Raw genomic sequence first — 13,049 nt, forward strand, 5'->3', positions numbered from 1 at the left:
AACTCTTGCTAATCCTGGTATGATATTATACTTGCACATGGAGACCATGGTGATCAGTGCTTTAGTTATTACTGTTTGTGTGGCAGTAGCCCTCATGGGCACCAATCCAGGATCATGGCCTCATTACTAGTCACTGTCTATATACACAGTATAAAATGGTAGCTCCTGTCCCAAAGAGCTTAAAATCTAGCTTGTGATGAAGTGAGACAAATGGAGGAGGAGGGAATGAGGTAACAGGAAAGCTAGTACATTACTAGACAGAGAGCAAGATGGATAGATGGAGATTCAAGTGGAGGGTCAGATGACAGGGCACATTGATTTGAGCCCTCAGTGCTGTGTTCTTTTGCTCATGGTGTCTCTTTAATAGGTGGCAACATTATTAAATGAATTTGCAACAATTTCTTATCCTCTCCCGTGATCACTGACTATGTGCTTGTGTGGAATTTTCCAGGTATCACTCTATGGGGCATTGAGGCCCTTAAGAAAGACGTGGAGACAATGCCAAAGCACAATACTGAATTCCAGATCATTGCGTCTGACTCCATTGAAGATAAGGCCTCAGCCCTCAGTCTGTCTGCATCCCTGAAGGCCAGTCTCCTGGGGGGGCTGGTGGAAGTAGGTGGATCTGCAGCATTTTTAAATGATACAAAGAAATCAAAATATCACGCTCGAGTTGCTCTCCACTACTCAGTGACAAACAGGTTTGAGCACCTGACCATGAGCCAGTTGGGGACTGAGAACGTCTCTTATCCTGCTGTGTTTGACCAAGGCACGGCCACCCATGTGGTCACAGCTGTGCTGTACGGGGCTCAGGCTTTCTTTGTGTTTGATCGGGAAGTTTCTTCATCAGAGAGTATGCGAGAGATAGAGGGGAAAATGAAACTGATGATAGAAAAGATCCCAAAGGTTTGTGGAGGAGCAGAGGTGTCTGGGAAAAAGGGGAACAGGGCAGAAGAAAAAATTGAAAATTTCAGTTGCACATTTTATGGTGATTTTGCTCTGGAGAACAATCCGGTTACTTACCAAGATGCCATGGGAGTTTACTCCACTCTCCCTAAGCGGCTTGGAGTCGCTGGTGAAAACGCTGTACCGGTGCGAGTCTGGCTGTACCCACTGAGCAAGCTGGACTCCAGAGCTGCCCAGCTAGTGCGTGAGATCAGCGCGGTGCTGGTTTATGATGCTCAAAGTGCCCTGGAGCACCTGACTGAGTGCGACGTCCGGTGCAACGACATGGTGAAGGACAGAACGGCTACAACCTTCCCCGAGATCCAGAGGAAAATCCAGCAATTCAGAGATCTGTGTAAACAGCACAGACAGGCCTTCCAAAAAGAGCTAGCTAGAACCCTGCCCTCTATCCGTGGAGGTGGAGCAGAGGAAGGGGCCCTGGTGGAGATTTTAACCAACAAGGAGCAATCGCCATTTGGTACCCAGAGACTCAATGAATTTCTGGAGAAGAAACAGGAGGAAATGGATTTTGTCAATTCCTACCTGGCTGAGCTAGAGAAGGTGGAAGTCGTATCCTCCAGGAGCGAGCTACAACGCATATTTCTCAGCCCCAGGCATGAGTTTGTTGTGTCTCTTTCACTCACTTCATTGCACAATGAGGAATCCTATTTATCGGAATTAAACCTTTGGCTGCGGAGACAATTTATGAAGAACATTCATGATCCAGCATTAGCCAGTTCTGCCTGTGAGACACCAAAATCCAAACTGTGGTTTGAGGATGAAGAGATAAGAAGAAAAGCACGACAAGCTGTAAAATCCTTCTCCGGCTTTGCCTGTGTCAACAAATCTAACGGGACGACTCGGTTCATTGTGGCGTCTGTTCCAGACAAGGACAATCCCGGCACTGCCATTTACCTGTATGGAGATGGGGAGCTGATCAGCACCAACTTTGAGCCTCCATCAAAGCCTCTTCCTGCCCTGATTGGTGGAATCAGACATGACCGTGTGCAGCTCACGTTTAACCCAGCAGCCTATGGCAGGGCTGCGATATCCGGCTATCGGGCAGAGTACAGAATTGCAGGGCAGGAGAACTGGACGGCTGTGGATGTAAATAACACACAAGTGACATTCACAGTAACAGGGCTACGTGCAAACACCGAGTACCAGTTCCGATACGCTGCAGTGAGCAAACCAGGGCTCAGCGAGAGCAGCGATGTGAGTGATCCTGTGAAGACTCTTCCCCCGACCAGCCCTCCTGGGAAGCCTGTAGCAACTGCTGTAGATTCATCTGCCATCACCCTCACCTGGGAGAGTCCAAGTGTCACTGCAGATGGAGTCAGTATAAGGGAGTATAAGGTGGAATATAAAGAGAAGACAGGAAATATGAGGCAGGAGGGGAAAGACAAATGGCTGGAACGAAGGTTAGGAAGGAGAACTGAATCTTTTAATGTTAAAGGACTGAGGCCTGAGACGCCCTACAGATTCCGAGTGTCGGCTGTGTGTGCGGATGGGGCTGTGAGTGACCCAAGTGAGGAGACTCTGATTTCAACACTAAAGGAAGGTAAACACTTAAATATGTTTCCATATTCTTCCTTCAAATATAGGACCTGGAGGCGGCTGATTCAGGTAAAACTACACTTCTCATTGGAGAGAGACTGAGAGCTCAGTTGTGGAGTGTAGAAGTAACTTCAGAATCAACCTATTTTTATGGTGGTTTATTATTTGCATTGCAGTGGTGTCTTCATGACCCAGTCAGTCTTGGGGCTCCATGGTGCTAGGCAAAGTACACAGACATAGAGCAGACAGTCCCTGTTCGGAAGAGATTCATAGATTCATAGATTCATAGATTATAAGACTGGAAGGGACCTCGAGAGGTCATCGAGTCCAGTCCCCTGCCCGCATGGCAGGACCAAATACTGTCTAGACCATCCCTGATAGACATTTATCTAACCTACTCTTAAATATCTCCAGAGATGGAGATTCCACAACCTCCCTAGACAATTTATTCCAGTGTTTAACCACCATGACAGTTAGGAACTTTTTCCTAATGTCCAACCTAGACCTCCCTTGCTGCAGTTTAAACCCATTGTTTCTGGTTCTATCCTTAGAGGCTAAGGTGAATAAGTTCTCTCCCTCCTCCTTATGACACCCTTTTAGATACCTGAAAACTGCTATCATGTCCCCTCTCAGTCTTCTCTTTTCCAAACTAAACAAACCCAGTTCTTTCAGCTCTTCCTTCATAGGTCATGTTCTCAAGACCTTTAATCATTCTTGTTGCTCTTCTTTGGACCCTTTCCAATTTCTCCACATCTTTTTTAAAATGCGGTGACCAGAACTGGACACAATACTCCAGCTGAGGCCTAACCAGAGCAGAGTAGAGCGGAAGAATGACTTCTCGTGTCTTGCTCCCAACACACCTGTTAATACATCCCAGAATCATGTTTGCTTTTTTTGCAACAGCATCACACTGTTGACTCATATTTAGCTTGTGGTCCACTATAACCCCTAGATCCCTTTCTGCCGTACTCCTTCCTAGACAGTCTTTTCCCATTCTGTATGTGTGAAATTGATTTTTCCTTCCTAAGTGGAGCACTTTGCATTTGTCCTTGTTAAACTTCATCCTGTTTAACTCAGACCATTTCTCCAATTTGTCCAGATCATTTTGAATTATGACCCTGTCCTCCAAAGTAGTTGCAATCCCTCCCAGTTTGGTATCATCCGCAAACTTAATAAGCATACTTTCTATGCCAATATCTAAGTCGTTGATGAAGATATTGAACAGAGCCGGTCCCAAAACAGACCCCTGCGGTACCCCACTCGTTACGCCTTTCCAGCAGGATTGGGAACCATTAATAACAACTCTCTGAGTACGGTTATCCAGCCAGTTATGCACCCACCTTATAGTAGCCCCATCTAATTTGTATTTGCCTAGTTTATCGATAAGAATATCATGCGAGACCGTATCAAATGCCTTACTAAAGTCTAGGTATACCACATCCACCGCTTCACCCTTATCCACAAGGCTCGTTATCCTATCAAAGAAAGCTATCAGATTGGTTTGACATGATTTGTTCTTCACAAATCCATGCTGGCTGTTCCCTATCACCTTACCACCTTCCAAGTGTTTGCAGATGATTTCCTTAATTACTTGCTCCATTATCTTCCCTGGCACAGAAGTTAAACTAACTGGTCTGTAGTTACCTGGGTTGTTTTTATTTCCCTTTTTATAGATGGGCCCTATATTTGGCCTTTTCCAGTCTTCTGGAATCTCTCCCATCTCCCATGACTTTCCAAAGATAATAGCTAGAGGCTCAGATACCGCCTCTATTAGCTGCTTGAGTATTCTAGGATGCATTTCATCAGGCCCGGGTGACTTGCAGGCATCTAACTTTTCTAAGTGATTTTTAACTTGTTCTTTTTTTATTTTATCCGCTAAACCTACCCCCTTCCCATTAGCATTCACTCTGTTAGGCATTCCTTCAGACTTCTCGGTGAAGACCGAAACAAAGAAGTCATTAAGCATCTCTGCCATTTCCAAGTTTCCTGTTACTGTTTCTCCCTCTTCACTAAGCAGTGGGCCTACCCTGTCTTTGGTCTTCCTCTTGCTTCTAATGTATTGATAAAAAGTCTTCTTGTTTCCTTTTATTCCCGTAGCTAGTTTGAGCTCATTTTGTGCCTTTGCCTTTCTAATCTTGCCCCTGCATTCCTGTGTTGTTTGCCTATATTCATCCTTTGTAATCTGTCCTAGTTTCCATTTTTTATATGACTCCTTTTTATTTTTTAGATCGTGCAAGATCTCGTGGTTAAGCCAAGGTGGTCTTTTGCCACATTTTCTATCTTTCCTAACCAGCGGAATAGCTTGCTTTTGGGCCCTTAATAGTGTCCCTTTGAAAAACTGCCAACTCTCCTCAGTTGTTTTTCCCCTCAGTCTTGATTCCCATGGGACCTTACCTATCAGCTCTCTGAGCTTCCCAAAATCTGCCTTCCTGAAATCCATTGTCTCTATTTTGCTGTTCTCCCTTCTACCCTTCCTTAGAATTGCAAACTCTATGATTTCATGATCACTTTCACCCAGGCTGCCTTCTACTTTCACATTCTCAACGAGTTCCTCCCTATTTGTTAAAATCAAGTCTAGAACAGCTTCCCCCCTAGTAGCTTTTTCAACCTTCTGAAATAAAAAGTTGTCTCCAATGCAGTCCAAGAATTTGTTGGATAGTCTGTGCCCCGCTGTGTTATTTTCCCAACATATATCCGGATAGTTGAAGTCCCCCATCACCACCAAATCTTGGGCTTTGGATGATTTTGTTAGTTGCTTGAAAAAAGCCTCATCCACCTCTTCCACCTGGTTAGGTGGCCTGTAGTAGACTCCTAGCATGACATCTCCCTTGTTTTTTGCCCCTTTAAGCCTAACCCAGAGACTCTCAACACTTCCGTCTCCTATGTCCATCTCTACCTCAGTCCAAGTGTGTACATTTTTAATATATAAGGCAACACCTCCTCCCTTTTTCCCCTGTCTATCCTTCCTGAGCAAGCTGTACCCATCCACACCAACATTCCAATCATGTGTATTATCCCACCAAGTTTCAGTGATGCCAACAATGTCATAGTTGTATTTATTTATTAGCACTTCCAGTTCTTCCTGCTTATTCCCCATACTTCTCGCATTTGTATATAGGCATCTAAGATACTGGTTTGATCTTTCCTCCCAGTTTTGTCCTGACTCTCCTTTCTCTCTGCCAATATAGCCCACACTCCCTCTTGTTTCCGACCCATCTCCCCGGTCTCCATGTTCCCCACTTACCTGTGGGCTTTGCTCACCTGTCCCCGTCGAACCTAGTTTAAAGCCCTCCTCACTAGGTTAGCCAGTCTGTGTCCGAATAGGGTCTTTCCTCTCCTCGAAAGGTGAACGCCATCTCTGCCTAGCAGTCCTTCCTCGAATAGCATCCCGTGGTCTAGGAAGCCAAAGCCCTCCTGGCGACACCATCTTCGCAGCCAGGCATTCACCTCCATGATGCATCTGTCTCTGCCCGGGCCCCTACCTTTGACAGGAAGAATTGAAGAGAATACCACCTGCGCTCCAAACTCCTTCACCCGTACTCCCAGAGCCCTGTAGTCACTCTTGATCCGCTCAGTGTCACACCGCGCAGTATCATTTGTGCCCACATGGATGAGTAGCATGGGGTAGTAGTCAGAGGGCTGGATAATCCTCGACAATGCCTCCGTAACGTCTCGGATACGGGCCCCCGGCAGGCAGCATACCTCCCGAGATGAAATGTCAGGGCGACAGATGGGCGCCTCCGTCCCCCTCAGCAGAGAGTCTCCGACCACCACTACCCTACGTTTCCTATTCGCAGTGGTGGCAGCAGACTCTCCAGCCTTAGGGGTACGAGGCTTCTCCTCCTTTACTGTAGGGGGTGATGCCTTCTTTCCTGTATCAAGAAGAGGCAATTTGTTAAGAGCTTAACAATTTTGTTAAGAGCTAACAATCTAAATAAACAGGACAGACATAGGCTGGGAGAGAAGGAGTATTATTGTCCCCATTTTACAGATGGAGAATTGAGCCCCAGAGAAATTAAGGTTCAGATCTACAAAGACACTTAGGTGCCTAAACCCCAGATTTAGGCACCACTGCAACCCACTAAACCCCTGCTTGGCTACCGCCGAAACCTGTAGGTGTCTACATTTTCAGGATAAAACTTTCCTACACACCTAAGTTTCTGTTCCTGGGCATGTGCTCTCTGGCCTTACTCTGCCTATCTCCTACCTAAGCCCCAGCATGATCCACAAACCGGTGGATAAACTCCTATCTTTCCTTGAAGGGCCCAACCTGGTAGACGTGCTCTGAGCAGGACGACCAGATCAGGCCCCATTCCAATTCCAGCTGAAGGAGGGGGTGGTGATGCTCACATGTGACTTTTAGCACAATGGCTAAAGCACTCACTTAGGATGTGAGAGACTCGGGGTTCAAATCCCCCTTCTCCTTGAGGCTGGGAGCACGGATTTGAACTGGAGTCTCCCACACTTTACACAGGAGAGAGCATGAACCACTGAGCTATGGGATATTCTGATGGGTGTGTTGGTGGGTCTCTCAAACTCTCCTGTTGAAGGGTGTGACGGAGTCACAGGCCCGATGCTCGGGCACTGCTCTGTATGAAGCCAGCCAGGACTCCGGGTAGCGCGACTCCCCTCAGGGCTGTCCAGGGCAAGGAGCCTGCTCGGCTTCGACCTTCCTGGTCTGACCTCGGACCATTCAACATCCCTGTTCACGCTTCCCCTTGGTGGGGGAGCCAGCGGGCCCCGCACCCCAACTCCACAGTCAGCAGTGCCCCTCAGCCAGCATTGCAAAGCAGGAGGGTTTACTGGTCAGCAGGAACACAGCATAGAACAGAACTTGTGAGCACAGAAGTCAGTGACTTTCAGCAGAGTCCATCTTGGGGGGACCCCGGGCCAGATGGCCTGGACTCCCCCTCTTACAGCCCTCCCCAGCAGACTGCCCTGGATCCCCCTGCCTGGCCTCTAACACGCCTGTTGCTCCTCCTCTGGTCTTTGTCCTGCTCCCCGGGCAAAAGGTGTCACATGGGCGCATCCCCCTCCTAGATCTCAGGTTACGAAGGGGGTCGGCCATCGCCTACGTGCAGACAGCTGGGCAGCCTCACCTGCCCTGAGGGCCTCAGCAAAAATCTCACACCTTTATCTCCACCACCTAGGCATTGGTGCAGTACACAGGGAAACTGAGGCACACACGGTATTAGTGTAGGACAGTAAGACTCACATGCAACATAACAAGGTGAATAAAACCCCACTTTGTCACAAAGGGATTCATCTTTGGATAAATAAAGAGTCATTGGAGCAGGGGGACTGGATCCTGGTTCTCCCACCGCCTCAGTGAATTCAGTCTCGCAAGAAACTACGTAGGTGTCTAAGGAAACTGACTCCAGGAGAGCAGTTCCCAGCTGTGAATTGTTTGTAGATGGGGGACAGCTCAGTGGTTTGAGCATTACCCTGCTAAACCCAGGGTTGTGACTTCAATCCTTAAGGGGGACATTTGGGGCAAAAATCTGTCTGGGAATTGGTCCTGCTTTGAGCAGGGGGTTGGATTAGATACCTCCTGAGGTCCCTTCCAACCCTGATATTCTAAGTGTCTGCCTGGAGCGTGGTGCCCATCTCCATGAGAGGGGTGGGGCATAGCAAACAACCCTTTTGGCTCCTTGCCTAGCATATAGGCTTTTGTGGATCTCATTCCTAGGTGCCGTTCTCTCCCCATGCATTTTATAAGGAATCTAGATGCCTAGCTCAGGCTTTGTGGATCCAAGTGATTTTCTAAGTGTCTAAACGTTAGGCACCACAACACATAGTGTCACAAGATCTAAGTCCCTTTGTGGATCCGGGCCTAAGTGACTTGCCCAATGTCTCACAGGCTGTCTGTGGCAGAGCTGGGAATTGTACCCAGAACTCTGTCACAGCCCGGTGGGTTATGCTCAAGACCATCCTTTCTTTCAGAAGAGTGAGTGAGTGTGAGATAAAACCTGCCAGGGACACACACCTGTGGGAGGACAGTTCTTCATTCTGAAAAGATGAAAGTTTAAAGTGGGACTAAAATAAGTGGTAGGTTTGTTCACTGGCCATCACAGATTTTCACCAGCACAGAACAAAATTCTTCCTCCCCTTTTATCTCCTCTAACTCCTTTCACCTTCTCTCTCCTCCCATTTTCCCCTGGCCTTTCAGAGAAATGCCATAAATCACTGGAAGAGAGTTGTGAGTGGGAGGAGGGGACACAGGGAAAGGGCTGAAGGGGAGAGGCTGTCTGGACACAGACATCCAGCTTCTCCCCCCACCTCCCTCTGAAGGGCTGATTAGCTGGTTATGCTGGTGATGAGAAATGCAGCGTGTCTCTGAATGTTCTGAAAATACAACGCACTGAGGGGGATCTTCTGAACTGAACTTTAGCTTTGATTTTTTTTCTCACCCTTTTAATTAACTTTGTCCAATAACTCGTGTCAAAGACCGAGATTTTCAAAAGAGCGTTAAGTACCTTCCATTTTGGGTGCCAGGTGGAAGTGACCTGATTTTCATGAAGTGCTGAGCACTCCCCCTCTGATAATTGGGCCCCTTCAATGTGTGTGAAGTTGGCCACCCACAATGACTAGGGACTTTTGAGAATTTTGGTCAAAGACCTGGTGGCTTCTGTTATTAAGGAATTATAAGGAAACTGGGCATTAATTTGTCTAGATGTTAACTTTTATTAAACTCCATTAAAACTTTGCTCAGCTTAAAGTGATGATGTTGAAATGACCCTTTCCCCCTCAATAAGCTGCAGATTCCCATGTGAACAGGTTGTTTTGATGTCTCCTATTCATAGATATATTTCTTTTCCTTTTCTAAGATTTGCACGTAAGACAGACGGAGCCAGTTCCGAGAGCTACCAAGGCTGCTAAAGATGCAATTTCAGACAATAGAACATTTGCTGGACCCTCCAAAAAGGAGATTAAAGAATTGCAGGCCGCTGTTGCAGCAGGAATTTTCACAGATGTGATAGTTAAACATCAGAACATAAAATCATTAAAAATCACCACATTTAATGTTGCCGTCACGGGTGAGCGGGGTTCAGGAAAATCGAGCTTTATAAATGCCTTCCGGGGTCTCAGTGATGATGATAGAGATGCTGCTGAAATTGGGGTCTGTGAAATAAAAATGGAGCCAACACCTTATCAACATCCTAACCACCCAAATGTAACAATATGGGAGCTACCAGGGTTTGGGTTACCTAGGTTTCCGCCAGATACATATTTGAAGTTGGTAAATTTCATCCGCTATGACTTCATCATCATCATGTTCTCAGGGCGTTTCACCTCCTGCCACCAAATCCTCATCAATGAGATTCAGAGGATGGGAAAGAAGTGTTACTATGTGCGCTCCAAAGTGGATACGGATTTGCATTATTTTAGGCGTCGCAAATCCTACAGTGAGCAGAGAGTCCTGCAGGAAATCAGGGATGATTGCATAAAACAGGTGAAAGGAGAAGGGGAGACTTCCCCCCAGGTTTTCCTTATCAGCCGCTGGGACCCAGACAAATATGATTTCCCCCTCCTACAGGAAACACTGGAGAAAGAAATAGATCAATCTAGCCGTTGTGTCATGTGCTGATGCCCTTACTCCTGCCCAGATCTCCCCTCAGCTCCTGTTCCAGTCGTCTTTGTGATACAATAGCAGTGTTAGAGCCAGGACTTTGGCTTGGACAATGGCTCACTGCACTGGCTAGGCAGGCTGATAGCGCCGTTGCTGAGCTGAAGTCTGTTGTAAAAAAGTCCCCAATGGCCAATGAGAAAACAAGACTTTGTATTGTGTCTACACATGGCACACTGACAGCTGTCAGTCTTCTGGATCTTCTACCAGTGTTCAGTTCCCCAGCAGCTGGATGAGATTCTGGAACCACATCCTACATGTTGAAGAGATTTTTGAATGATGTAACAGGAGTTGCCCAATGCTCTCTCTCAAACCAAAAGTTGAATAGTTCAAATAACAATAACAAAGGTTCCAACGCACCTGCACAGAAAGCAAGAGACAGGTGTCTCAAAAGCTCTCAGAGGATGAAACAAATTCCTAATGTTTCTAGTTGAAATGTCTTTTAAACTATCAGATACGTTAGCAAGTTCCCAGCTCTTGTGATTCACTATGTACACATACATACAGGCAAAGTTAAGGCAAATGGCTTCCCTTTCCTGTTTCTCTTTAACCAGTGTAAAGTGTCTAGTGTAATAGAGCCAAGACACGAATCTGTAGTCTGATTCCACTTTTCCTCTCTCTCTCCAGGTTTCCTTTGCTATTAGTAGTCTGGTTAGATGCATCCTTTTGGTCTACTTTGAGCATGGAGTAATTTTGTGACCCATTTTCTAAAAAAAAAAAAAAGCATTCAGTTGTCAGTACCTTGCCTGGGTCACTTTTATTTTTAAAGGGAATACAACACCCCTTCTCAACATCCCACAAGGTTTTCAGGAACTTCTGGAAATTCATTCCAGTTTGTATCAGAGGAGTAGCCGTGTTAGTCTGAATCTGTAAAAAGCAACAGAGGGTCCTGTGGCACCTTTGAGACTAACAGAAGTACTGGGAGCATAAGCTTTCGTGGGTAAGAACCTCACTTCTTCAGATGCAAGTAATGGAAATCTCCAGAGGCAGGTATAAATCAGTGTGGAGATAATGAGGTTAGTTCAATCAGGGAGGGTGAGGTGCTCTGCTAGCAGTTGAGGTGTGAACACCAAGGGAGGAGAAACTGCTTCTGTAGTTGGATAGCCATTCACAGCCTTTGTTTAATCCTGATCTGATGGTGTCAAATTTGCAAATGAACTGGAGCTCAGCAGTTTCTCTTTGGAGTCTGGTCCTGAAGTTTTTTTGCTGTAAGATGGCTACCTTTACATCTGCTATTGTGTGGCCAGGGAGGTTGAAGTGTTCTCCTACAGGTTTTTGTATATTGCCATTCCTGATATCTGTTCTGTTGGTGCACCGCTATGGGCACCCCCATTGCCCCACAATATGCCAACATTTTTATGGCTGACCTGGAACAACGCTTCCTCAGCTCTCGTCCACTCATGCCCCTTCTCTACCTACGCTATATTGATGACATCTTCATTTCAAAATTTCCAACTACAGAAACAGTTTCTCCTCCCTTGGTGTTCACACCTCAACTGCTAGCAGAGCACCTCACCCTCCCTGATTGAACTAACCTCGTTATCTCCAGACTGATATATACCTGCCTCTGGAGATTTCCATTACTTGCATCTGAAGAAGTGAGGTTCTTACCCACGAAAGCTTATGCTCCCAGTACTTCTGTTAGTCTCAAAGGTGCCACAGGACCCTCTGTTGCTTATTCCAGTTTGTATTCCTGGCTGGGTCCACCTTCCTCTTTGAAACTTATTCCTACAAATCAGACATTTTATTACTCAATTTTATCACTCAATATTTTATCACTTGATTGAACTGAGTGCATTATCTTGCTGATATTCTTCCCACTACATGTATTTGAGATGATTTTCCAAGTTGGATACATTTCTTATAAGCTTCTCCTTGTGTCTCTATTGTGACTAATGGCAGTGTCTTCTCCTATTTTGAATTACAAAGAGGCACCCAACAACGCCCTGTGCTGATTGGTTCTTTGATCCAACTCTCCCCTTAGGCACTACTGTATTGTAAAGAGTATTAACAATTAATTAATTAAAGCTTTTCTCTTTTTCCGCATTCAGTTTTGCTATTGACCATTTCCCCCAAACTATTTGCATAAATGCCAGTTTCAAAGCTATTTGGACTGGGAATGCTTCCCACCTGGTGTCCCTCTATGAAAGTGACGGATTAGTTCCCCTATCTGATCCCACAAATACTGTTTGATAAAGGAGTGCTACGACTGAAGAATACGGTCTCAAGTCAGATTTCAAAATCAAGCTAATGGTGAAATCCAGGGCTCCATTGCCATCAATGAACCCCAAATAGGTAATAAGAGACATTTCCTTATAAAAATGGCATTGCCACATGGTTACAATTTTACAGATAGTTGCATTTTGGAATAAATATTTTTTAGGGAGGAGAGTGTGGAGGTATTTTTGTCTTTGAAGGTTTTCATCCATATTGAAATGTGATTTATATAGAAATAAGTGGGTGCCCTATGCTATTTCATATGATTTTTCCTATTGCTGAAATAGAACTTTTTATGACTTCATGTAATTAAACTAATAAACTAATAATGGTTAATAATTTATTCCAGTCAATTCAAACATTTTTATAGTCCCCTCCTTCTGTATCTGTTCGGAAAAACGAGTACTACATTATAATCTCCAAATTTATCATCTGTAACCCAAGTTGTCATTTAGTTATAGTTTCCTTTTTTAAATGATAGAAACATTTGAAAGAAAAAATAAAAGAAAAGAAAAGAAGATATGAAACGGCTACATGTTAGTGCCTGATCCTGAGCGCTGGGATGGGCAGCTGCTCGTGATACACACTGACTCTGAGAACTGGTTTATTTCTATTCATCTGTGTGGGCATTCTTCACAGTCAGATAAATCCAGACAGAAAGAGGAAAAGATGGAGCGACAGAAAGGGAGAACTGGCCACTTTC

General features: G+C 45.5%; 1 protein-coding gene across 1 annotated transcript in view; it reads left to right on the forward strand.

The window, feature by feature from the left end:
* The window catches only part of LOC135981870 (verrucotoxin subunit beta-like), a 28,357-nt gene extending 15,668 nt beyond the window's left edge, over window positions 1-12,689 (forward strand). The window contains exons 4-5 of the mRNA XM_065586505.1: window positions 452-2,506; window positions 9,330-12,689. Of these exons, the coding sequence (XP_065442577.1) occupies window positions 452-2,506; window positions 9,330-10,090 (2,816 nt within the window). The 3' untranslated portion in view covers window positions 10,091-12,689. The remainder of the gene's footprint in view (window positions 1-451; window positions 2,507-9,329) is intronic.
* The last annotated feature ends 360 nt before the right edge of the window (window positions 12,690-13,049 follow it).

This window comes from Chrysemys picta, chromosome 2 (assembly GCF_011386835.1).
Source record: "Chrysemys picta bellii isolate R12L10 chromosome 2, ASM1138683v2, whole genome shotgun sequence".
In the NCBI taxonomy this organism is placed as follows: Eukaryota; Metazoa; Chordata; order Testudines; family Emydidae; genus Chrysemys; species Chrysemys picta.